General features: G+C 36.1%; 1 protein-coding gene across 6 annotated transcripts in view; it reads left to right on the plus strand.

The window, feature by feature from the left end:
- The window catches only part of ZFX (zinc finger protein X-linked), a 40438-nt gene that overhangs the window by 6448 nt on the left and 8132 nt on the right, over positions 1 to 25858 (plus strand). For 5 of the 6 annotated variants that reach the window (XM_027535254.1, XM_027535258.1, XM_027535253.1 and 2 more), the window contains exons 2-4: positions 10241 to 10329; positions 13521 to 14090; positions 25612 to 25761. In XM_027535254.1, coding sequence (XP_027391055.1) covers positions 10269 to 10329; positions 13521 to 14090; positions 25612 to 25761 — 781 coding nt within the window. In that variant the 5' untranslated portion in view covers positions 10241 to 10268. Of the gene's footprint in view, positions 1 to 10240; positions 10330 to 11861; positions 11917 to 13520; positions 14091 to 25611; positions 25762 to 25858 lie in introns of all 6 variants that reach the window. The other variant, XM_027535257.1, reaches the window with a different exon arrangement.

The raw sequence follows: 25858 nt of genomic DNA on the forward strand, positions 1-25858 counted from the left end.
ATATTTAGGTCATTGATTCATCTGGAATTTTTTCCCTATTGTGTGATGTAGGGGTCTAATTTTATCTTTTTAATATGAATTTGCTGAGTAGTTTGGCCTTCCTCCTCACTAATTTGTAACACTACTCTTGAAGTTTATCGTGTACTCATATATATATCTGTTTCTACTTTTTTCTGATTTCATTGGTCTGTTTGACTATAATACCTTTACCACTCTGATTTAACAATGATAGCTTTATAATTAAATCTTTTTTAATATAAATTTATTTTAATTGGAGGTTAATTACAATATTGTATTGGTTTCGCCATACATCAACATGAATCTGCCACAGGTATACACATGTTCCCTATCCCGAACCCCTCTCCCTCCTCCCTAATTAAATCTTAATAAGTGTTCTTTTTCAGAGTTTTAAAGCTGTTTTCCTTCCTTTATTTTCGGGTCAGTTTGTTGGTTTGTATGAAAAACTATTGGATTTCTATTGTATTTTCATCAAATTTACAGAATAATACATAGATAAATACAGATATATGCTAAATAGTGGAGCTGGGATTTGAGTCTTGGTTGTATTCTACTGCTTTTCATAAAGCTCTTGCACAGCTTTTATTAGATTTTTTGCTAGAAAAAATTTGTATAATTTTTGTTATTGTGAATATTTTTTAGATATTGTTTCTATTTATTGCTGATATATAGGGAGTACTATGGACTTAATGTATTGATAGTGTAACCTTGTTGAACTTGCATATTACTATATTTCATAGATTCTGAAGTACATTCCCCCCCCTCCATTACATCTTACATCTCTCCCCCTCAGAGAGTCACATAGATCTTCAGTTGATAGTGTTCTTTAATCATGGTTGTCCATGTCTTGATGTTATCGTCTTTATATGCATCACTTAAATGAGTATGTGGATTGTTGTTTTGTAATTTCTTGCTCAGCAATACAACTGAAGGCAGAAGGAATTGTGAAGTGAGTGTCTTTACCTGAAAGAAAATCCCATAGATAATAATGGAATATTTTGCGAAATGCTGTATCACCAATACTCTTGTTGGTAGAGGAAAGTATTGTTAGAAAAAATTGAAGAGCTTTAAGTAGAAGAGCATTCCAGAGTAGGACCCTGAATGTGAAGTTTTAGGAGTACTCCTCTATCAATTTCTTTTGCTTCTATTTTTTTCTTCTGTATATGCACAGGCTATGATGGAAATACATCTAAATCAGTCTAAAAGAATTGTCTTGATAAGTCTAAAATGAAATTTCTAGATGTTAAAGTGTAGTATCAGTTTAATTGACAGTGTATTTTCCTTAGTTGTAGGTAGAACAAGGATGCATCTTAAAACAGGTGGTATTTTTGGATTCAGTGAAATGTGGGAGTTTATAATTCGTTTGTATTTTCTAAATACATAAGTGTACGTGAATAAAGATGTTTCATTTCTTCTTTTGATTCCTTTTTGCCTCTTTGTTTTTTGTTTTCTTTTCTTCTACTTCATTGACTAATGCCTCTAGCACAGACTTGTATGAAAACATTGATAACAGGCATTGTTGTCTAGGTACTTTAATGTTTAATGGAGTGCTTCTAATATTTTATCATTAAAAATGATATTTTGGTGGGGTTTTTTTTTTTTTTTTTTTTGGAGGGGGGATATATTGAGTATTTCTTCCTGAAACAAGTTGTGTTTAATAGAGATGATCTGTTTCTAGAAAGTTAGAATTCATCTGTGAAATTGTCTTTGCCTGGTGTCTTTTTTTTTCTGAATTGTTTTTTGATTAATAGTTTTTTTCATGATAAGTCTTTTGGTTTTTCTTGAGTTTTCTTTATACAAAATAAAGTATTCTAGAAAGATATAACATTTCAAATATATTGGTATAAAATATATAGTCTTCTCTAATGACTTTAAAATGTCTAACTTCATTAATTTGTTCCTTTTTTGTACTGCCAATAACTTGCCTATATTAAATACTGCCAATAACTTGACTATATTAAGGCTTTTAAAATAGTTCTTTTTATTGACCCTTTTTGTTTCTGCTCATATGGTTAATATTTCTATCTTATTTGCATCTATTCTGACATTTTAAAAGTTTAATTTGAAGTTTAGCTCATTAGTTTTTAATCTCTACTGTTAAATGCCTTTAAAACTATAAAATTTATTCTGAACTGTAACTGGATACTGTGAATTTGATATGAATTGATTTTTTGTTATTTCTAAATGTATTGTGATTTTTATAATTTTCCTATTGCCCATTGAATTACTGAGACTTTCAAATTTATGGGAATTTTTTTGGGGGGTGTTATTATCTCTGTGACATTTATTTCTGTTTTTACTACTTTATAGTTGGGGGACATTGATTAATACACAAAAATTAATTGTATTTCTCTATACTAACAACAAACAATTTGAAAATCAGATTTAAAAGCCAGTACAGTTGATTGATTGTTTGATATTTTTGTTTTAAAAGCCAGTAGTACAATTTATAATAATATCACAAAGCATTCAATACCTTCAAATAAACCCAGCACAACTTACTAAGACCTTTAGTTAAAAAGCATTACTGAGAGGAAATGAAAGACGAGCTAATAAATGTAGAGAGACACAATGTTCATGGATCATAAGTGTCCATATTATAAATATGTCAATTTTGACATACAGATTCAATGAAGTCCCAATCAAAACCCTAACAGGTTTTGTTTTTTTTTTTTTTATAGACCATATCAGATTTATATGGAAATGAAAAGGGCCTGGAATAGCAAAGCCAGTCTTGAAAAAAAAAAGTTGGAAAACTTACACTACCATATATCAAAGCTTATTATAAAGTTATAATGATTAATATAGTGGGTGCAAGGCCGAATTGGTCAGTGGAACAGAATAGTCTGAAAGTAGACCTACATATATAAGGTCAGTTGATTTACAACAAAAGTGTGTTGGAATTTTAACTGAATGTAGTAATCAAAGAGAATTAATATTACTGATCCAATATATTGAAGAGCAAGATTGATTTTTCTTTGTATTTGTATTTTTTTAAAAAATCCTTTAGTAGAGTTTTCAGTTATTCTTATCAGTGCTATTTTACATTTTTAACTATGGCATAAACAAGCTTTTGTCTTAAAAAAGAAAAACCTTTGCCTTCAAGTATATTAATTTTGTATCAGCACACTTCATGAATTCATTCTGAAATTAAGATTTTAGTTGATTCTCTTGAATTTCCTCGGTAAGTCATATGTAAATAAATATAATTTCTTTCAAATAATAATTATATCTTGCATTTCATTATCTTACTGCTATGGCTATCAGTTCCCATACAATCTTAAGTAATATAGTGGGCATCCTTGTCTTAAGTTTGACTTGAGAAGAAATACTTCTAGTGTTTCATCTAAGTTTTAATATATTTCTTTTTGTTATAAAGTGATACTGATATCAGTCTCCTATCTAAAAATACCTTTTGTAACATGAACTAGTTTTTGATTTGCGTGTACTTGTGTGTTTTTTTAAACAACTTTATTGAGAGAAAGCTGTTACAAAATACACCCTTCAAAACTGTACACTTCAGTGAATTTTTTGTAGATTGAGTTGTCCTCCTATCACCTGTAATTTTAGAACATTTTTATCACCTCAGAAAGCCTGTACCCAGTTAGCAATCAGTTTCCACCCCCTGCCCCTGCCAGTCTACTTTCTGTCTGTATGGATTTGCCTTTTCTTCCCATTTCATGTTAGTGGAATCCTGTTGTTGTCTTCCTGTTCTTCCTTTTTCTCTTCACCACCTCCTTCTTCATAGTAAGAACACTTAACATATGATCTACCCTTTTAGGAAATTTTAAGTGTACACTACAGTATTGTTAGCTATAGACACTATGCCATATAGAGGATTTGCAGAACTCTCTATCCTTTACCATTATCTCTCCAACATCTCCTCCATTTAACCCCGGGGAACCACCATTCTACTCTGTGCTTCTCTGAGTCTGACTGATGGGATTTTGAGACTGAATACTATCCCACTGTATTTATATATTACATTTTCTTTATCCATTCATCTGTTAGTGGACGTTTAGGTATTAATATTTTGGCAACTCTTAATCTGAACATGAATAGGGGCTTTGGAAAAATAAGATTTTAGGAAGACTTGTCATTTTTAGGTCTAATTTTTTTTTCCCGTTTAAAAGCTTTTTTTAAAGAAAAAATTTTTAATTGAAGTATAGTTAATAGGCAGTGTTGTGTTAGTTTTAGGACAAAATTTTAATAGATTTTGAAAGTTTGAACTCTTAGACTTTAACCAAAAAACCTTGAAATGACTGATTGGCACAAATGGTTTTATGGGAAAAATTATAATCTGTAACAACTTGGCATTAAATTTTTGAGCAAAATGTACAGAATTCTGAGTAGGACAGGACAAGGAAGGACAGGCTCTGACATTTACAACAGGAAGCATTTTTTTTTCCTCTTAACACAGAGGGTGGCAAGGTTGTTTAGAATATTCTGTTAGTGGAATTTGAATTAAACCTTTTAGCTTAATATTACTTATATATATTTTTACTTATTTTTTGAGTGTTTGATCTGTCAGGTGTTGATAAAAGTTGTAAGTTTTTACTACTATTGATTTTTTTGGTTCCGTTTCTATCTCATAGTTTTCTTTCTTTTTCCTTTTACATATTTCCATGCTGTTTTATTTGACACATACAAATTAATAATGACTTGAAGGTAGACTAGAGAACACATTTATTTTTACTTTCTTTTGAAATCACATTGAGGAAGAAGTATACAAATTCAAAGAAAAAAGAAAACCTGAGGGATATGCCACTTGTAGTCCAGAATATGATGAATTTCTGGTTGCATAAAGCAATTGGGAATCAATGACAAGGCCCTAGAGAGCTTAGCTTAATGAAATGTATCCCTATTTGAAAAACTGGAAGGACCGTCCCCAAATTGTCATTTTGTGTTATCCCCAGTGTCAGAAGTGGGGACATCCTAGGAAAAAGAGCAAGCCATGGGCACAACCAGATAATTAAAGTTATGGAAAGCCAAGCCATTTACTTATCCGTATAGATGTCTCTAGTAGTTGTCCTTCTGAGCTAATGCCAGAAATTTGGCTTTTTGAATTGCAAATTCATCCATGGGAAATTCCAATGTGAGTATTGTGGGGAGAAAGCTAAAAGGGCAGTGCTTTAGGTAGCTTATAGCTATCCTGAGGATATTGGACCTCCAGTACCTGCGCTATGGGATACTCATCCACCATAAAGGAAAGTCTGGCTAATTACATGGTTCCTTTCTCTCCCTTGGCCTTATTCTGGACAGGACTCCTTTGGTCAGAACTTGGGTTCATTGCTAGGCAACCAGGGATTCTCACTTGGGCTGAGAAAATACAGAATATAGCCCAGCTATCAGAATGTAGTCTAGACCCTCATCCACAAATATACGTGGAGAACCTGTAAGAACAATGCTTTTGAGGAATACCATTTGTCTGAAAGAGAGGCACCAAATTCAACGTATTGAATAATGAAACAGCAGAGGGAACAGTTTAATATAGAGTACAGAATAAATTCTCAGAGATATTTGAGAAGATGCAGTATCCACTGAAAAAAGGTTACTGTGAAAAAGAAAACTTAAGTTTATTTTGAAATTAAAACTTTTTAAAAAAGCTTTTTGGCCATGTTACTTGGCGTGCTGAATATTAGTTCCCTGACCAGGGATCGAACTCATGCCCCCTGCATTGAAAGCACAGAGTCCTAGCCTCTGGACCGCCAGAGAAGTCCCAAAACATATTTTAAGTAAAAATCAGTGGATGGGGTGAAGATCAAATAGCTAGTTTAGAAGAAAGGGTTTAAGGATTCTGAGAATGTAATAGAAAAGGATAGAAAATACAGGAGAAAAGGTTAAAGCAATGTGGAGGCTAGATTTAGGAGTTCTAGCATTCTGTAATAGAAATTCTAATAAGAATGAACAGAGAAAATGGAAGAAGTGTAGAAACAGAAGAAAATTTCTTCAATTCAAAAAGGGCTCAAACTTTTGATTGGAAGATTGCCACTGGGTTCTGGAGGAAGCCCACCAGAGCTTGTTAGAGTGGTAGCGATGAAAATAAAGGGAACATGATGAATTTAAGACTGGCTGGCTGTGAGACAAATTTAAGGGCTGAATTGGTGAGAGAAGTGAAATAGCATTCCAGATTTGAAAGTTAGATATCTGAAGAAATGATAGCTACATATCCCACATTGAAAAATATGGGAAAGAATTGGTAAAGAAATGTAGCTTAAGAGAGAACATATTAGGCTTTAAATGTAAATTTTAAGCAGTTTCATTTTCTTTTTAAGAAAAATTCTGTTACAGACGGGTCTGCCTTTGTTTGTGTTTCCTGTGACTTGAGCGGTTGCATCTAATATGTATAATACAGTTTGAGTCTCTGAGCATGTCTTAGGGAGAGGAACTAGAGTTATATCATGAAATTAAAAGGCACTGAGTTTTTGGAAGACCAGAAGCAGACAAGTGATTCTTGTATGCTTATGACAAAAAGCAGAGGGAATACATAAGTACCCTGTTAATCTGCCTGAGAGGAAGACTGTGAAAGTGTCTAGGTATCACAAGATATAAAACAAATAAATTATATTCTTTATCCCTAATTTAAGACATAAAATGCCACCGCTATACTTATTAACTTGGCATGGTATTTTTATTGCTTTATTTTAAAGGATGGAAGAAAGTTATTTGAATTTCCTGAGTTTAGCTCAATCCATTATTTCTCTTAAAATGGTATGTTTTTCTGCTGTGAATTCTTGCATAGCATTTTTAAGATCATGCATCCAGGAAGGGAATATTTTACTGAGCTTAAGGTGACAGTGGGGTCCTGGAATTATTTTGAGGGCATTTGATAGACTAAAACTATGTGTTCACCCAAATCGTTGGGTTCTTGGTTCTCTGAACCATTCTGCTGATTTGTCTTCAGATTCAGCTGGTCCCTGGACATGGTTCTTGCAGCAAAAGTAGGGGCACTTTCAGTTACATTATCAGTGTGCGCCCCCTACCACCCCGACTTTGTCACAATCCATAGAGGTGTCCTAGTCCCATTCTAAGAACATTGGTTTCAGTCTGATGATCAGAGAAGTTTCTAACCCAGAGGGGTTACAAAGTACAGTAACCTCTGCCTGGAAGTTCAAAACATGTTTTTTTCCTGATTTGAGTTTTTATAATGACAAAATAGAAGGAAAAATAACCAGTCAAAACTGTTGAACAGTTACTGCTTACCTGAGTCAAAATAAGGTGAGTGGACAGACACCCTCCATTTGGACCAGAGTGTCTGAGGAAATGGATATGATGTGAAATATAGAGAATAATAGCAAATAAGTTTAATATGGTAACTTGGGTTAATATTTTAGAGCACCCTGAGTTTTGGGGAACTGCTGGAGCTTTCTGAGCAGGGAGTGCCTTGAACAAAACAGTACTTCTGAAAATTAGTCTGCCCACAGATCGCAGGAATGCCCTGGCAGTTGGCACCAGCCCTTACTTGGAGGTTCCTGGTCATTTGTTGTGGGAGTGGCAGAAAGTGAAAGGCCAGTTGAGAGGCTATTTTTGTCCCTTGGGGATCAGGAAATGTGAAACCGAGAGTGAATGGTGACACTAGAAATAAAAAGGGACAGATTCCAGGGAACCTGTGGAGAAGGAAGGGACACAGTATGACAACCTGGTGGAATATAAGCAGGGAAGAAGGAAAAGGCCTTAGTGGTCATATCGGGAGAAAGCAGGATTTTCTCCTGATGAAAATCTTCAGCAGACAGCCTGGTGGAAGTGTTAGGAACTACCCTGAGTATTGGATTTGGGGAATTACCTTTGTGTAAATCGTAATTGAAACTCTGGAATAAAGAGAAAGAAGAGAATAGGGCTAAGTGTCCTATCCTGGGCATGACTGAAGTAAGGGGAGAGGGCCAGCAGAGTAGACAGAAGCTGGGAAGATAGGGAGAGACAAGAGTGTCACTTAAACTGAGGAAGGAGAGAATGAGGGGATTAGCTGTCAAACACTTTAATAGAAAAGCTGAGAAAAGGGGTTACTGTGCAGATGGAAAATTCTTAGAGCTGATGGGTTTGGGTTTATGTAGGGAAATTGGGGAGAGGAACCTTAATACCTTAAGGAACCCTATTTATTACCTTCTAAATTGGCTTAGTTTCATGTTTTAAGACTATGTCATTATGCTTAGAAAATTAGCTTACATTTATAATTTTGTAGTTACATTTTTAAAACGGGAGAATGGACTATGGCCAGAGGTGATTTTGTTGGGGAGAGAGCAGTGACAATTTATTCAGAGCATTTATGTTTTACTTTTTTTTTCTTTTTTACATTTTTTTATAGTTGAAATATTTTTGTTTTTGGTCCGTTTAATTTGAACAACTTCAAATAAATAGCATGAAACATTCACTTTCCTGAAAATGGATAGAATACATCTCAGAATTGACAAACTGAAAATCTGTTTATTAATGTTACTTGAGTTTCTCATGGATATTTCATTAAGGATTATATATGTGTATATAAATGCAAGTTTAGCATCTGAAAATAATCATAATTTACAGCAAACAAGTACAGTCAGAAAAAGGGAAAAAGGATAAAATGCTGTAGAAATTCAGAGGAGGGGGGATATTATTTTCATCTTTTTCTTTTTTGGGTGTGGGGAAGGGGGTTTGGGGGAAGGTGTTCCTGGTAGAAGAAATTCTGAGCCAAGTATAGAATTTGGATCTTATGTGCATATTGAGCATTTTTGTTTGGTTGAAGTGTGTGAATGTGGTGTTCGGGGATGTTGCTTGAAGGAGAGAGACTTAGGAAGGTAATGAGAAAAAGATAATTTGCAACTGGCACTTAGAATATGGCAGAAGTTTCATCTTTATTTGAAGGAAACAGGGAGCCATTAAACATTTTTTGAACAGAGGCCTGATATCACCTAGCTGATGCTTTAAAAAAAATGACTCTTGTTTCTGTTGTTTGAAATTTTAGCAAGCTCCTGTGGCACTTTTATCATCAGCAAAAGATGATAAAAGTAAAAGAAAGATGTGTTTAATACTACCATTTAGGTTGGATTAGAAAGTGAGAAAGTAGAGATAAGGAAACCAGTGAGGGAGGAAGTTTATGTAATACTTGTAACATGAGTAAGCCCTAATCCCTGATGTCTGCTCTTTTGAAGCAGTGATTAGTATTAAGTAGTATATTATTTGATTGGTTAATTTTTTTATTGTAAATTTTTGGCTTAAGTAGAAAAGGGAGCATTAAGGTCATTGGGGTGGCTTGCAAAACTCAAGGCAGACTGTAGCTGGACCTCAGAAAGATCTAGAACCAGGAGCTAAAAAGCTATAATTGGTAAGCTTCCCTTCCCTGCTCCCTTTTCTCTATTTCTCAAGGTATTCACTGGATTCTTTTTGTTTTTTATTTGTAAACTTTTATCTCACTAGTCTAAGCTGAAGTTGGTAAATAGTCTTCCTCACCTCCTATGTTCCAGCCATGAGGAGAGGAGAGAGAGAATGATAGACTGAGTGACTTTTGCTCATGGTTCAATTCTAGGGATAGGACTTTGATTTTATTGTGCTCAAAGATGAACTTATTTGTACTGTTTTATAGTTAGTGCCAATCAGCTATGGCCAGGAGAGTATAAATTCACTGTGGGAATTTACTTCTCTAGACTGGAGGGTTAGTTAGGTCATTTTAAGTTAGGCAGAGATCCTAAAGGGTGTTTGCTACACACACTTTGAATTTTTAACTGTTGTTTAATGTATTGGTTGGAAGATAGCAGACTGCGTTAAATTTAGAGAAGCAGTAAGAAAATTGTGCAGGAATTTCCTCCCAGTAAGCTACAGATTGAGTCTTAATAAAGCCAGTTGACCTTGTGTGAGTGAGGAATATTACAGACTGAGAGGAGACAAGAGTGCTGGGATGCTGGGAATGTTCTCTATCTTGATCTGGGTAGAATAGTGATTACCCAGATTTATGCATGTGTCAGAACATCAGGATGTTTGCTGTATGTATGATGTATGTAAGTAGTATCTCAGAAAGTCTAGGCAAAGTTGATTTTTTGATTTATCTACCTTTGCTTGTCATATAGATGCCTATATATCATTATGGTTTTGGCAATTTAATTTTAACTTTTTTATTTCACCTAGATACATTTTTGATAGATATTCATTTGTCACATAATTTTGAGTGTTTCAGAAGTGTAAATATTATATGATATTTTTAATACATGATATAAAACACCTAATGCTTGGTTTACTTTCTCCCCTAATTTAGGAGCTGTGACTGATGAAAATTAAAGGCCATGGATGAAGATGGACTTGAATTACAACCACAAGAACCAAACTCATTTTTTGATACAACAGGTATAACTATTTGGATTGTTCCGCTTCCCAACTACCAGATTTGGAGTTGGTTGTCAGATGGACAAATTGCTAGATGCTGTCATTGATATTCACATTTAGGTATCTTATTATCCTGTCAAACCTACAGATGTTGAAGTGAGTACATTATTATTTCCCTGCCTAAAAATATGGCTCCCTCTTAACCATCACTCATATTCTTGTCAGTAACAGCATGGAGAAGGCAATGGCACCCCACTCCAGTACTCTTGCCTGGAAAATCCCATGGACGGAGGGCCTGGTAGGCTGTAGTCCTTGGGGTCGCTAAGAGTCGGACACGACTGAGCGACTTCACTTTCACTTTTCACTTTCACACATTGGAGAAGGCAATGGCAACCCGCTCCAGTGTTCTTGCCTGGAGAATCCCAGGGACGGGGGAGCCTGGTGGGCTGCCGTCTATGGGGTCGCACAGAGTCAGACACGACTGAAGCGACTTAGCAGCAGCAGCAGGAGCAGCAACAGCAATAGGATCAAAACCTTAGTGTATAGTTCAATTATAGCATTAAGTTCTATTAAAGTTCTTCCTTTGAAGATATTCCTTGTTTACATCTCTTCATTCTACTTTCTTCCACATAGACGAACTCTATCATCTCATTCTTAGTCTTCAGTAACTTTTAAATTCTTTTCCTTCCCATTAGTCTTTTTTGCCTAGCCCAGCAGAGTACTCATCATAAAATAACATGTGGATCTTGTCATTTCTCTGTTTCCCATTATCCAGCAGGTAAAGTATAAACCTAAGGCAGTCTGTTTTCTGACACCATCCTACTTTTAAAATCCTCTCTCTCACAAGGTAACAAAAGGAGCCATTTGCTTCAGGAAGATGGAGTCTTACCTCACTCCCCAAACTGTTCAAGAAAAATTAAATTTATGAATTTCTAAAAATAGAAGAAAAAAAGTATTCACAATTTTTAATTACTCATGGTTCCCATTATATAACATAGTGAAGTTATTATGCTAGGTTTTGTAATGTAAAATGGTTTTATATAACATTAACTAGGAATCCTTATAAATAAAATGTTAATGAGTTTTCCATGGGACTTGAAATGACTATTACAGTATATTAAGGAAATAGTAATTAACTATCAGGAAATTAAATATTAATGATATTTAATTTTAACTTTTCTTTAATCTCTAAATCTAATGGGGGTTTGTGTATTTTTCTTAACAATATGGGATAGTCTTTTGATTCACCTTTGGTAATTTCAGCTTGATAATGATAAATGCAAAGTTATGATTCTTTCTTCTTTAGAACATGAAGTATAATTAATGTGCTTGAAGGAGAGACTAAGCTCTTTGAGAAAAACGCACGCTATTTACTAGCTTAATCTTGCTGCATGCAAGCCTAGATCATGGGCTGAGGGGTAAATTGAAGGGCTGTTGCATTTTAGCCCTGATTGTTAACACTTATGGTGTTTGTTTATCTTTGAGCAAGTCACTTAATCTGCCAGGGCGTCCATTTCCATATGTCCTAATAATAATGAAACCTTTCATTACAGTTTTTCAGAACACTTCCCATATATTCCCATTTGATCATCACAACAGTCCTGTGAGGTATGCATGGCAGATACTACTGTCCTCATTTTACTGATGAGGAAACCTAAACTCAGAGGTTAAATGACTTGCCCAAGGTCACAAAACTAATAAGTGTCCAAATCCTGCCCTGTGGTTTAGATTTTTTAACCGGTACTCTTGCCACTAAATGCTTTCATCTTCATGCCTGCAAAATGGAGATTACAGTGCTCTATTACTTGATGTTACATTGAGAATATTGAAAACAGTATAAAACATTTTGTGTGAGTTCTATGGGAATTAAAGCAAACACTTTGTTATTTCTAGGAATAATTAAAATTTAAATGAATATTAACTGGCTTTAAGATGTCTTACATTTTTAAAGGTTCTTTGGCCCTTGTTGATTATTTGTGTTTGTTAAAAAGTTTTTTTAAAAAGCCATGTGTGTCTCTGTGGGCCTGGCCATTGATACAGTCATTGAGTTAGGCAGCTGCTTGGACTCAGCTTGGTCTGAGTCACATCCAGAAGTGCTAATCGACTGAATAGCTTTTTAGGTAAGACTTTTATAAAATATGTTTGCTTTTTTCTGGATCAGGAGCCAAGATACTGGATTTGTTTTGTCTTACATTATGTTTTGGCAAGGATATCTGATTTTGATTCTCATTTGTGGCATTCATTCAGAGTAATATTTACTGAGCACCATAATCTGTGCAAACTGTGTGATCTTGGTGAAGTCATTTAATCTCACTGGGCTTCAAATGATTCAACCCTCTACCTTCATTCGTTAACTGCAGAGTGGACTAGAATAGGGTTTCTTATATTCTTAAGAACTCCCTGGGGGATTGGGATATGGGAAGATGGGAGGAAGCTGGATGGAGGCAGACTACCCTGGTGAAGTTGGATCAGGCCCTGCTCCAACTAACTTTACCCTCCACTGCTGCAGAGCAGCTACACTTCTATTCATCTTACCTTTCCACAGAGGCTCCTTAACCAATTGTCTTTCCTCTATAACTGTGGCCTTCTAGCCCTGGTTTTATTTATGGCCCAATCCTTTTTATATTCTAGATTCAGAAGATAGTTTCTGAATTTCCATAGTCATAAATGGAGGATATTGGTGGGATATTGTCCTCAAACAAAACAGGAGAAAGGGGAAAAAATGGAAGGGAAGTAAAAGAAAACATGGGAGAGATGAAAAGAAGAAAAAACATGAAAGAGACATGGAGCAAGAAGGGAAAGAAGTGAAAAACATATAATGAGGGAAATGGTATATTTACCTCCTGAAGTTGCTTTACTTACTAATTTTTATAATCATAATCATCCCTCAAGTATCTATACATGTGGGTTTAATCTTAGTCTAGGAAATTACTTTCATGAATATATTTTTTTGTGTGACTGTCTCAATTTTTCTATTATTTCCTTATCAGTTGATTTGGGATGAGTATAAAAATTCTTGTGTTAAGAATTTCTAATTTCTGATATGATTCAAAAATAGAGTTCCTCTTTATTTCTTTAATCTGTCTTAATGTTTGAGACAACTGAGGCGCTCTAGACTGTTTTCCTGGTAGAACTTAAGTAACATTTGTATTAATTGAGGTAGTCATGCAGGTCTACCTGAAATTTGTGATTTTAATTTTTGTTTTTTTAAGGAGCTGATGCTACACACATGGATGGTGATCAAATTGTTGTGGAAGTACAAGAAACTGTTTTTGTTTCAGATGTTGTGGATTCAGACATAACTGTGCATAACTTTGTTCCCGATGACCCAGACTCAGTTGTAATCCAAGATGTTATCGAGGACGTTGTTATAGAAGATGTTCAATGTCCAGATATCATGGAAGAAGCAGATGTATCTGAAACAGTCATCATTCCTGAGCAAGTGCTGGACTCAGATGTAACAGAAGAAGTGTCTTTAGCACATTGCACAGTCCCAGATGACGTCTTAGCTTCTGATATTACTTCAGCCTCAATGTCTATGCCAGAACACGTCTTGACGAGTGAGTCCATACACGTGTCTGACATTGGACACGTTGAACACGTTGTTCATGATAGCGTAGTAGAGGCAGAAATCGTCACTGATCCTCTGACAGCCGATGTAGTGTCAGAAGAAGTATTGGTAGCAGATTGTGCCTCAGAAGCAGTCATAGATGCCAACGGGATCCCTGTGGACCAGCAGGAGGATGACAAAGGCAACTGTGAGGACTACCTTATGATTTCCTGTAAGTCTTGTGGTACAGTGATTGTCAAAGGTGTTTTCAAAGGTTGTCTTTCCTAACTTAGGTTGGGAGGATATTTTCTTGACTTCTATAAAGTTAAATTAAATCTCATTGACCTTTCTTCATTGTTGTTTCAGTCTGGACCCTGTAAGATAACTCAAAATTAAGAAAACTGAAATGATACAGGATAGAGTCATTTCTTTTTAAGGACACAATAGAAGGATGAAATTTCTTTCGTCTAGAAAGACAAAGGTGGAAAGGAATAGAACTGAACTTTGTGAAATCATGAAGGATGTGATTAGGCTGTTACAAGCCTTTATTAGAATTAGGAACCCTCTTGAAACTTACAAGAAAAATGTGTAGTCAAACTACTTATATTCTTGTATATGGATGTACTAACATAATACTTATTTACTTGCTGCTGCTGCTAAGTCGCTTCAGTCGTGTCTGACTCTGTGCGACCCCATAGACGGCAGCCCACCAGGCTCCCCATCCCTGGGATTCTCCAGGCAGGAACACTGGAGTGGGTTGCCATTTCCTTCTCCAGTGCATGAAAGTGAAAAGTGAAAGTGAAGTCGCTCAGTCGTGTCCAGCTCTTAGCGACCCCATGGAGTGCAGCCCACCAGGCTCCTCCGTCCATGGGATTTTCCAGGCAAGAGTACTGGAGTGGGGTGCCATTGCCTTCTCCGACTTATGTACTTATACAGTATGTAAAGTGCTGTTTATTATAACAGCATGGAAAAGAGCTCTGGCATAGTATTTAAACAAATGATTCCAAAACATGATTTCAAATGTGACAGACTCATACTAGATTATCGAAGAAAAGTAACTGTTTTGGAACACACCTCTAACATCTGGGAGGACAGCTGTGTCGTCTTACAATCTGTTTCTTCGTGCCTCTGTCAGAGATAAAATCCACAGTTGAATAGACCACAGTTCTGACCCAGTCTGGAAATTCCCATGCCTTTAGGAACTAAATTCAAACAAGACTCACAGACTGTTTGCTCATACAAATTTACAAGACTGTTTGCTTTGCTTGAATACCTGTTACAGTTAATTTAATAGAACATGTTGGAGTCCACCAGCATTTTAGGAAATAACCTTTTAAAAGTTCTTAAGATTTTGGAAATCAGAGAATTGTTTGTGAAAAGAAGAAAAATGCCTTCACTCCAACACGTTTATTGTGCCTCTACTGTGTTTCAGAAATTTGTGTAGATAGTGCAAATATAGACTATAGCCTGCCAGGCTCCTCTGTGCATGGGATTTCCCAGGCCAAATTACTGGAGTGGGTTGCCGTTTTTTCTCCAGGGGATCTTCCCAACCCAGGGATCAAACCCGCATCTCTTGTGTCTCCTGCATTGGCAGGTGGATTCTTTACCACTGCACCACCTGGGAAACCCAAGAATATGGATATATGCTAAATAAAAAAACACAAAAAACCATTGTTCTTGGAGAGCTTGCAGTCTACAATGGGAGAGAAAGATAGGTCACACTATGATGTAGAGGTATGACTAAATTAATCTGGAGACAGAATGGAGTTGCTGACCTTTGAACTCAACGATGAGTTCCTAGTTTAACAAGATGAAGAAGGTCATGGATGAGGAGGAGCCATTCCAGGAAAATGGTATAGTATGTCAAAAAGAGTCTTGGCCTCTTCTGAGAATCATGGGAACTTTAGGATGTACTTGTATCTTTGTGCACTTTCTGTTTAATTACTTAGAATGCATTCCTAGAACTAGTATTGATGGATCAAAGGGTACACATATTTACAAGTCTGGTTATATTTGCCTTGATAGTTTGCCTAATCCTAGTATTAACTCCACCCACCAAGTTTATGAGAATGTCCATTTCCCTACATTCTGACCAGCGTAGGACATTGTTTCCCCTTTTAATTTTTGCCACTCTGACAAGGAAAAATATTAATACCCTGTTTGAAACTTGAATTTATTTTAGGAAGATAATCCTAGTAGTAATATGGAGTAAGAATAGGTGAGGAGAGTTAGTGATAGAGAGTAGTCGAAATGGTTCCTAGATGAGACAAAGAAGATCTGAGTACCTATATAATAGTGGGAGTATAGAAGGGGAGTTCAATTTAAGAGAGTTTAGGAAGTAAAATGAATGTGATTTGGTGATAGATTTAGGGGTAGGGATTTAAGGAAGAAAGAATTCAAGGAGGACCCTAAGGTATTCTACCTTGGGAGATGACTGCCTGGTTATGCTGTTACCTGGGAGGAGAAATAAATTCAGTGGAAAGAAAGTGATTTAGGACCTGTTTAAAGTTTGGGTTGTTTGCTGGGAACAATCTGGTGGATGTTTCTGTGGAAGTTAAAAATATGAATTTGGTGCTTTTGAGAGAGTTTGTGACTAGAGAGGAAGAAATTCGGGACAAGAGGTTGTATAGCTGGTATCCTGTCCTATCTGGAAATGGATGGTGGGCCCCAGAAAGTGCTTATCAAATAAGAATGTCAAGTATTGATCCTTTGGGAATTTAAGAAGTAGGCAGAGAAGAGCCCATGAAAATCAGAAAGGTTTAGGAAAAAGAGGAAGAGAAAAATCTTTAACACTGTCAAAGATAAGAATTTCTAAGAGTGTCAGTCACTGAGGAGGGAGTGGCCTTTTTCTTTAGGCAGTTAAGAAGTCATTGGTGTCTTTTTCAGTGAGCCTTTGTTTTTGTGGAAAGGCAACTTTATTTTTTAATTAAAATTTTTTTTCTTTTTTTCTTTTTTTAAATTAATTAATTTATTTTAATTGGAGGATAATTACAATGTTGTGATGGTTTTCTCCATACATCAACATGAATCAGCCACAGATATACATGTGTCCCCATATCCTGGACCCCCCACCTCCCTCCCCATCCCATCCCTCATGTATATTACCGTATGTAAAAATTTTTATTTTAACTATTGGGTATAATACAGGCTCAAGGATGTATAGTACAACATGAGGAATATAGCCAATGTTTTGTAATAACTGTAAGTGGAAAGGAACTTTAAAAATTATAATAAAAAGTTATTGGTATCTTAATTAGAATAATTTCAATAAAGCATGGGCCAGTGGAGAGGATGTAGAGGAGATAAGCTATAATGGGTTGAGAAGTTGGTGGAAGTGGTGGGGTAGGTGAAGCAGTTTGTATAAATTGCCATTTTGGTCACTGAAGGGATAGAAAAAGCATGAGTACAGGTTTTGATGGTTGGCTGGATGGTGGAAGTGTGTTGAGCATTTATAGGTTTATAGGTGCAGAACACAAACTGTTGAACAGTCATCCCTTTTCCCTTCAAAGTAATAATCATATTAAACTGTTGGCTTTGGAATCAAACCAGTTGAATGCCTTGTAATTAATTAGCTTTTCTCTTGTTTCTGCCTCCCAGTAAAGACACTTCTTTTATGCTGCATTTTAAGTTAAAACCTATATTGATTTCAGAAGTTTAGGATTGAGAGGGCTTTGTGCCAAACATACACAGGAATGGCCTGATTTTATCCGTGATAGAGAATGCCGAGATGCCATTATTAGCACTCAGCTTTAATGCTCTTCATAACATGAGAGAGATGGTATCTCTGAATTCCTGTGATGTTTATTCATTACTTGATAGGTCAAAGAAGAATATGAACAGATGTTCAAATATTCTTCTCATTAAAAATTTCAGGAAATCATTGAATCGAAAGAAAGAAAGATAGCGCTAAGTCGTGTGCGACTATTGCAATCCCATCAACTGTAGGCTGTCAGTTTCCTATGTCCATGGGATTCTCCAGGCAAGAATACTGGAGTGGATTGCCATTTCCTTCTCCAAAGGAATTGAATCGAAGAGACTGCTAAATAGCTTTTAGAGTCTTTAGTGTCCATCTTGGCAGATTTCTTCCCTCTGAAGGTCTCATTTAAAAAGATGATGACATAGCAAGTAGTAGTGTTGTGGGTAGTGTACATTGGCACACTCTTTCACAGTATAAGCTGCCTTTGAAGTCAGAATGATCTCTATCTTTGCTGTCTAGATGTTGTGATTGCTTCTAAAGTGTTTCTTGAGGACAAGAACTATCTGTTGCATCTTAGCTACTTACATATCTTCCCCATCAAACCCTTTGGCATATTAGATGTGAAATATTTGTTGAATATATGAATGCTATAGCTGAAAATCTGTGGACATTATGCCTCATCTAAGGTATTAATGACACATTTCTTCCCTTCCAGTAGCTGTGGCTCTTGGTTCTGGTCAGGCTGGGTTTGGTAGCTTTGCTTTATGGCACTTAGGAGTTTTTTGTCTCTCTGAAAGTGGAGTGTTTGAGTCATCCACTTGTTACTCAAATTGTTCCTTAAGTTCTCCATTAATTTGAGACAGCTTCCAGACATCCCTAATTTCTTTGCAGTGATCTTCACCCTCCTATAGTTTCACTTTGCAGCTGCATGGTCAAGATGCTACTTGGTGAAACATCAGTTTGTACAATAGGGAAAGTTAGAGAAGATCTGGTGATGATGAGTTAGGCACTACCTTGCAACAGCTGCAGGAAACAAAATATTCTCTGGGTGCCTCTGATTGATCAACGAGATGTCACTCTAGGTCTTGTTGACATCTTTCATGTCTTTTAATTAGAACAGTTAGATCGGAGATGAATAGGAGTTAGATACTCCTTTCTAATCCTATATTCAGTTTAAGTTTTGAAATAAACTTTTTTTTTTATGGTAACAGCTTTGTACACATACTGTACCATTCACCCATTTAAAGTGTGCGATTCAACAGTTTTTAGTATATTCATAAGCTTGTGCAGCTATCCTCACAATTAGTTTTAGAAATTTTTTTCATTTCCCCAAGGAGAAACCCCATGTTCTTTGAAGTATCACTCATATCATCCCTCTTCATCCTCTCCAACTCTAAGCAACCATTCTGCTTTCTTTATTTGCTCATTCTGGACATTTCATATAAATGGTATCCTATAATATGTGGTCTTTTGTGTCTGGCTTCTTTTACCTAGCATAATGTTCTCAACATTTATCTCTGGTTTTTATCTAAATGTGGTTTGATTGTTATCAGGTCAATATGAACAATTTTTAAAACTTATTCTAAGAGATTTATCCTCTTGTCCTAAGAGAGATTATTTAGTTGGAGATTTGTAACAGGTTGGTAACAACAAAAATAGGTAATAGTAAATCTTCACTAAATAATATCTTTGTGCCTAAGCTTATACTTTGTTAGTGTCAGCAACCTTATAATGTTGGTGTTATCACTGTTTTACAGATTGGGTAACTGAGACTCAGTGGAAGTAAATTGTCCAAAGTTACATATACAGCTAGCATTAGGGTGAACATTTGAAATCAAGTGTGTTTTATTCCACAGTTTCTAGTCCCTACTCTAATATTGCGTTTCTTCGTGTGTGTGTATATACAGTTAATACTACAAAGCAGTAGAGTTTGGGATAAGTAGTGTTTATTGGTGGATAGTGGAGGCAAATAAGAGTTGCAATGATTTACTAAAACTTACCATATTACTGCCAATATCTACGTTAGGAAATAATTTAGAGGGGGCCCAAATGCTTTCTTAATTATTAACCCATTATAGCAGAATCTACCCAGACAGCGCTGATGCCCTATTCCATTGTTTTTCTACTACAAAAATGTTATTTCAAATGTTATATTCAAAATATGTTTACATGAGATAAGTGAATTGTATGTGAACTATTATTGTTTTACTCTTGCCCATGTTTACTTTTTTTGTATATATTTATTTACAAACATTATTGATAAACCATGATAAGCCAAGAACCATGCTAGCTGTTAGAAATAAACAGTGAATGTCTCTGACTTTTTAAAGTTCACAGTCATGGAGAGAAGACAAACAGAAACAGGTAACTACCATTGAGTGTGTATATAACTGGATGTACCAAGTATTTTGGAAGCACTAAGTGAAAAGATGTTAGGAAATTTGGGGTACACTTGATTGAGCTAAATGCCATAGAAGTGTTACAAGCCCAAGTTCTGTGGAAGCTTGCTTGAAGACATATCTTAATTTATTTCATCTCTACTCCTATGCATTTCCTTCCTTCCTTAAGTTGTTTTGAAGCAAATTCTACCTATCATTTCATTCGTAAGTATTTGAGTATATAGTTTGCAAAGACAAGGATTTTTAAAAAATGAAACAGTAACACCATTATCACATCTTTAAAAAATAGTGTATGGTGAACTTAATTTGAAAGGGGAATGAAATGTTCAGTGGGCAGCCAAGAGGGGAGGAATGGAGCATGCTTAAATGGAAGGAGCTGGAAAAGATAAGTTCAGAGACTTTTGCTTGGGGTACAAATAATGCGTTTGCTGAGGCAAATGAAGGAAGTGGTGAGAAATGAGTGGTAAGATAGGGAAGGGCACAAATCGTACAGGCTCTTAAATATCTTGTACTAAGAGGGGAGTTGTTAGAAGGTTGTAAGTAGATTAATAATAACATACCTAGATTTACAGTTTAGAAAAGTAACCTTAATGGTAATGTTGAGAGCAGACAAGGTCAGCGTAAAATCAGAAACAAAAAAAAAATACACTATAGGAGGAGGTTGTAGAAGTCCATGTGAGGAACAGCTGATGATGGTTTGAAATAAGGTTCTCTCAGTAACTGAGTTTGGCAGAAGCAGCTTTGTGACGTATGTAGAAAGTAGGATTTGGATTAAATTTAGGGTTGAGGAAGAGGGAGGGTTTGAAGCTCCCTCTCAGGGAGCTTTCTGTGCAACTGGGCAAATGGCAAAGCCATTGCTGGAGGTGGAGCATGTAGACAAGCTGAGGGTCTGTCTACAGGGTTGCTGCCTGCCACTGTTCACTGTCTAGCCACAGTGTCAACTGCACCCCTGAGGATGTGGAGTGTGGTGGCCTTGGCCTTCTGGTTTAGGTGTTTTGACCAGTTGGTCTTGTGTTAGCTCCTAATTAAGAACAACTTCATAGTGAAGACATCCAACTAAAAGTTGTTTGGGGAATGGTTAAATAAATCCAAACCCCTTTATGTTTGATGCATAAACTCTGAGGATCAATACAGTCAAAGGACTTGTTTATTGATTCTAGGAGTTACTAGCACAGGAAACATGATAAAATATTTATTTCTTTGTTCTACGGGCTGATTCTTGAATGTGTATGTATCTTACCATTTTTTAAAATATATGTGCTCTATCAGTTTTCTTCCTTAAACCATTTGATAAACCACAGCAAAATTTCAGAATTTAAAAAATACATATCCACATGGGAATATTTCTGAAATGTGAGAAAAGTCTTATTTATTGAACTATTATAGAGAAGATGCTTGTTTTGATAAAATTCAGAAAGGTTTGTGTTAATCCATAGAAAATTATTATCTTTACTGTAGGCATTCTGAAATTTACTAAGAAATCACAACACTAAAATTACAGTGAATTAAGAGCTTTCAGTTTAATGTCCAGTCTGGATATCAGATAGATTTGTATTAGGAATGAAAAGTGTTAGTCACTCAGTCATATCTGACTCTTTGCGACCCCATGGACTGTAGTCTGCCAAGCTCCTCTGTCCGTGGGATTTCCCAGGCAAGAATACTGGAGTGGGTTACCATTCCTTTCTCCAGGAGATCTCCCTGATCCAGGGATCGAATCTGGGTCTTCTCCATTGCAGGTGGATTCTTTACCGTCTGAGCCGCCAGGGGATAAAGTGCTCAAATAAGATAAAGATGTTGTAGTTCCTTCTCCCCACCACGAAAAAGATTGGGTTAAAAGTTCTACATCTTGAAAGTGTTAGATACAATTGGAGCTTCAGATTGGGCTTGTGATTCATATTTACTGTTTATCTGCTTGAGCCCTAGACAAAAATTGTCTGATAGCTTGCTCTTGGGACAGATCTCTGCTTACTTGATGCGATAATGGGAGTTGGTTAGTGGAGAGACAGGAGAGAGGGAGAGAGAACATACCTGTCCTTTCATAGGGATGATAGAGAAGCAGCATGGTGTATGGAAATAGCACATGTAGCTTAGAGTCAGCCAGCCTTCAACTTGGATGCCATGCCTGCTGCCTATAAGCTGTATGAATTTGAGCAAATTACTAATTTCACCTTTTTGAAGTTTTATTTGTGAAAAGGCAGTAATACTACCTGACCAGCAGTGTGGTTGTGAGAATTAGAGGTCATGCACACCAGGCTTCCAGCACAAAGCATGCCTGTCAATAACTACTAGCCATAATAATCATCCACACAGAGTCTCTCTGTTGGTGACATCCATTGGGCTAGCAAGACTAACCCTGGACTGGCTTCATTTAAAACCTTCCTGTTGTCCCATCAGGGCATTTTTGGGTAAAGGCAGGCATAGGGTAGAATTCGAAGAAGGCAATGGCACCCCACTCCAGTACTTTTGCCTGGAAAATCCCATGGACGGAGGAGCCTGGTAGGCTGCAGTCGCTACCTAGAGTTGGACATAACTGAGCGACTTCACTTTCACTTTTCACTTTCATGCATTGGAGAAGGAAATGGCAACCCACTCCAGTGTCCTTGCCTGGAGAATCCCAGGGATGGGGCAGCCTGGTGGGCTGCCGTCTGTGGGGTCGCACAGAGTCAGACATGACTGAAGCGACTTAGCAGCAGCAGCAGCAGGGTGGAATTGGAGCAATCATTCCTCTTCCCTCTGAATTTGTGAAGAAAGCAGTTCTTGGTTAACAAGGTTTAATTAACTGTGTGTTTTAGGCCAATTCAGTGTAATTTGGCCTATATTTTTCACTAATTATATCTCTGATGCCAAGTTGGAGATCACTGTAACTTAGGTTAGGCATTGGAATGGCTCTGATCCTTTAAGTCTCTGTCTACAGAGACTAAGTAAGCCTTTGAACCTCTCTAGGAAAGTTTCAAGAATTAAAGGAGATCAGATTATAACCAATTCTTTGAAATATTTTATAGGCTATATAATAGAATTAAGTTGAAATTTTAACCTCAAAAAGAGGATTCTTGAGGAAGATAAGAGAGGGAAGTCTAAAAGTGAACTTCTAAGTTAACTGATAAACTTGGTTAGGTATGGAAGTCTAGGTTGAAATGAATTTTCCCTGAGAATTTGTGATGGCATGTTTCATTGTCATCTAACGTCTGGTTTAAGAGCCTAATGCCATTTTGATTCTCGTTTCTTTGTAGATATTTCTTTTTCATCTGAAAGTTTTACAGATCATCTTTTCATCCCCATTGGTCTGAAATATGATCATAGATTGTATTTAGTTAGGTGTGGACCTTTTTTCATGTGTTGTGTTATCATGCATGGTGAGCCTTTTGAAGATTCATGTTCTTCAGCTCTCTGAAATATTTTATTTAATATTTTGCAAGATGAATTTAAGTACATAGTTTCTAAATTGCACCAACCACATTTCAAGTGCTTAGTAGTCAAATGTGGCTAGTGCAGATATATAGAACATTTTCGTCGTCACAAAATTCTATTGGTTAGCACTGACCTGCAGGCTCAATGAAACTGCAAACAATGTGATCTCTTAAAACTCAGAGAAGAGATACAGAGGTTCAAAAATGTATTACAAGACATTAGAGGTAAATAGTAAACTGACAGAAGTTGAAAAGTAAGAATATGATCAAGATAAAAGCCACCCATAGAAGTAACTACAAGAATAAATATGTCTCAGTATATAACCAGGGAGGGGCAGAGGGATACCTGGCTTAAGAAAATCACAAAAATGAAATGGTTAAAAATAAAAAGATATAAATGATTATGGGGAAGATGGATAGATATGGGAGACAGATAAAGGAGACAAGTGCACATAAGTGAAATTCCAGAAGAAGGGACTAACTGAACTAGAAAAATACTTAATAATGGAAAAAATTTTTCCGAGATAAAGATTAGAATCTTCAAGGAACTTTCTTGAAATAAAGATTAAATCTTTCTTTCAAGTTGACCAAATGATAAAACTACTAAGTCATAATCACAGTGATGTTTAGGGAACTTTGAGGATAAAGTATTATAGGGACATCCACACAGAAATACTCAGTGCTAGAAGACAGTGGAACAGTATCTACAAAGTTCTGAGAAAATGTAACCTAAGGATAAAGTGTGCCTATATTTTGCTGTAGTTTTACTTTTGCAAATGAGATTGTTGATAAGTCAAATTTTTCTTTAGCTTTTAAGATACTAAATGGGATGTAATGATGATTATTACATAAGACTTGACAATATTGTAAAGTAATTAGCCTCCAATTAAAATAAATTAATTTTAAAAAAGAAAAAACTAGGAAGAAAATTTACTAATGATGCGATCTCTGGTTAGTGAGACTATTGGTAATTTTTTTTAATACCAAATTTTATATAGTGAACATACATTTCTTTAAAAATCTGAGGATGAGGACAGAAGTCTAAGTTCTAAAGACAGGCACCTCCCCACTTTCTCTCCCACCCCTTATTAACTGATGGGGCTAATCACATATCATTTCAGAGCTTTCCTTTCTTTTTCTGGAAAAGGTAAGAATCAAATGGAATAAAACTATATAGAAATGCTAAGGAAATTGCAAAATGCTATGCAAATGATAGTTATTATTAGAAGAGGTCTTAATTTCCAGAAATTATGCTCTTCTGTTTTGGAGAGGCCTTATTCTGAAACTTTAGTTCTTCATTACAACATTAGAAGGAGGCACTTATGCAGAAATCATATGTGTGATGACTCAATGTTATGAAAGTCTTCTTTGTCTGTTTTTAGAAATTCATTTCTAATGGAATCTTTAAAATCACAGTGAAATTTTTAGTACTTAATAGGACCACCAAAGTGTTTTCTTTTTAAAGTAAATCACTTCTGTAATATTTCATATTCAGAATAATTTCGTAGTTTAAGTTAGTAGACACATTTTCAAGATGAAAATCTGAAGGTGAATTCTACTTTTGTAAAAGACTGAATAATGAAAATAGATTCTGCTTTTATCAGTGGAAGAGATCCATTTGTTCAGTTTTTATTTGGGCTTCAGGTTCTGCAATTTTAGTCCTAGATACAACTCAAGGATAGCCCTCTTCCCCATGCATCCTACCTCTGTCCTGATTTTTGAGGCCTTCTTGCATTATTGCAGTAGACTCAAAAGTGGTATCTCTGCTTTGTGTCTTGATTCCTTTGAAGCTACCTTTCTCAAGGCCAGCTCTGTGAGACTCATGCACCATCTACAGCAGAAGTTCTTGAACTGCTGATCAGAATCCCTGGGGCAGGGCACCTCTAAATCTGTCAGGCCCCACCCTTGGCAGTTTCTGATTCTGTAGAACTGCTTGGCCGTGCACGTGTTTTTAAGTTTCCTGAGAGATTGTCATACCTGACCAGACTGTGAAACCACCTGTCTATCAGAGTCAAGTCTGAACCCCTCTGCCTGGTTGTACAAAGCCTTCTGTGACCCTGCTCTATCTTAACAGTTAGCCACATTTCCAGTACCTGTTACAATCAGTTTTGCATGTCTACTTGTTGAGGTAAAAATCGTCCAGTTTTATGTGAATCAAGTTAAGAGATTATATTTGTAAAAAGGGTGTTTGAAAATGGTAACATTTTATTTAAATATCTGCTGTTATTATATATTTCCTGCCCTTTTTAGTGGATGATGCTGGCAAAATAGAACACGATGGTTCCTCTGGAATGACCATGGATGCAGAGTCAGAGATCGATCCTTGTAAAGTAGATGGCACTTGCCCTGAAGTTATCAAGGTGTACATTTTTAAAGCTGATCCTGGAGAGGATGACTTAGGTAAGAGAAGACCTTCAGCATAGTATCCATCCTGATCAAACACTTCACCCTAATTACTGTTTGGTGGTTTAGACAGTGAATATTTGTAATCTTTTCT

The sequence above is a fragment of the Bos indicus x Bos taurus genome, chromosome X (genome assembly GCF_003369695.1).
Source record: "Bos indicus x Bos taurus breed Angus x Brahman F1 hybrid chromosome X, Bos_hybrid_MaternalHap_v2.0, whole genome shotgun sequence".
NCBI classification, from domain to species: Eukaryota; Metazoa; Chordata; class Mammalia; order Artiodactyla; family Bovidae; genus Bos; species Bos indicus x Bos taurus.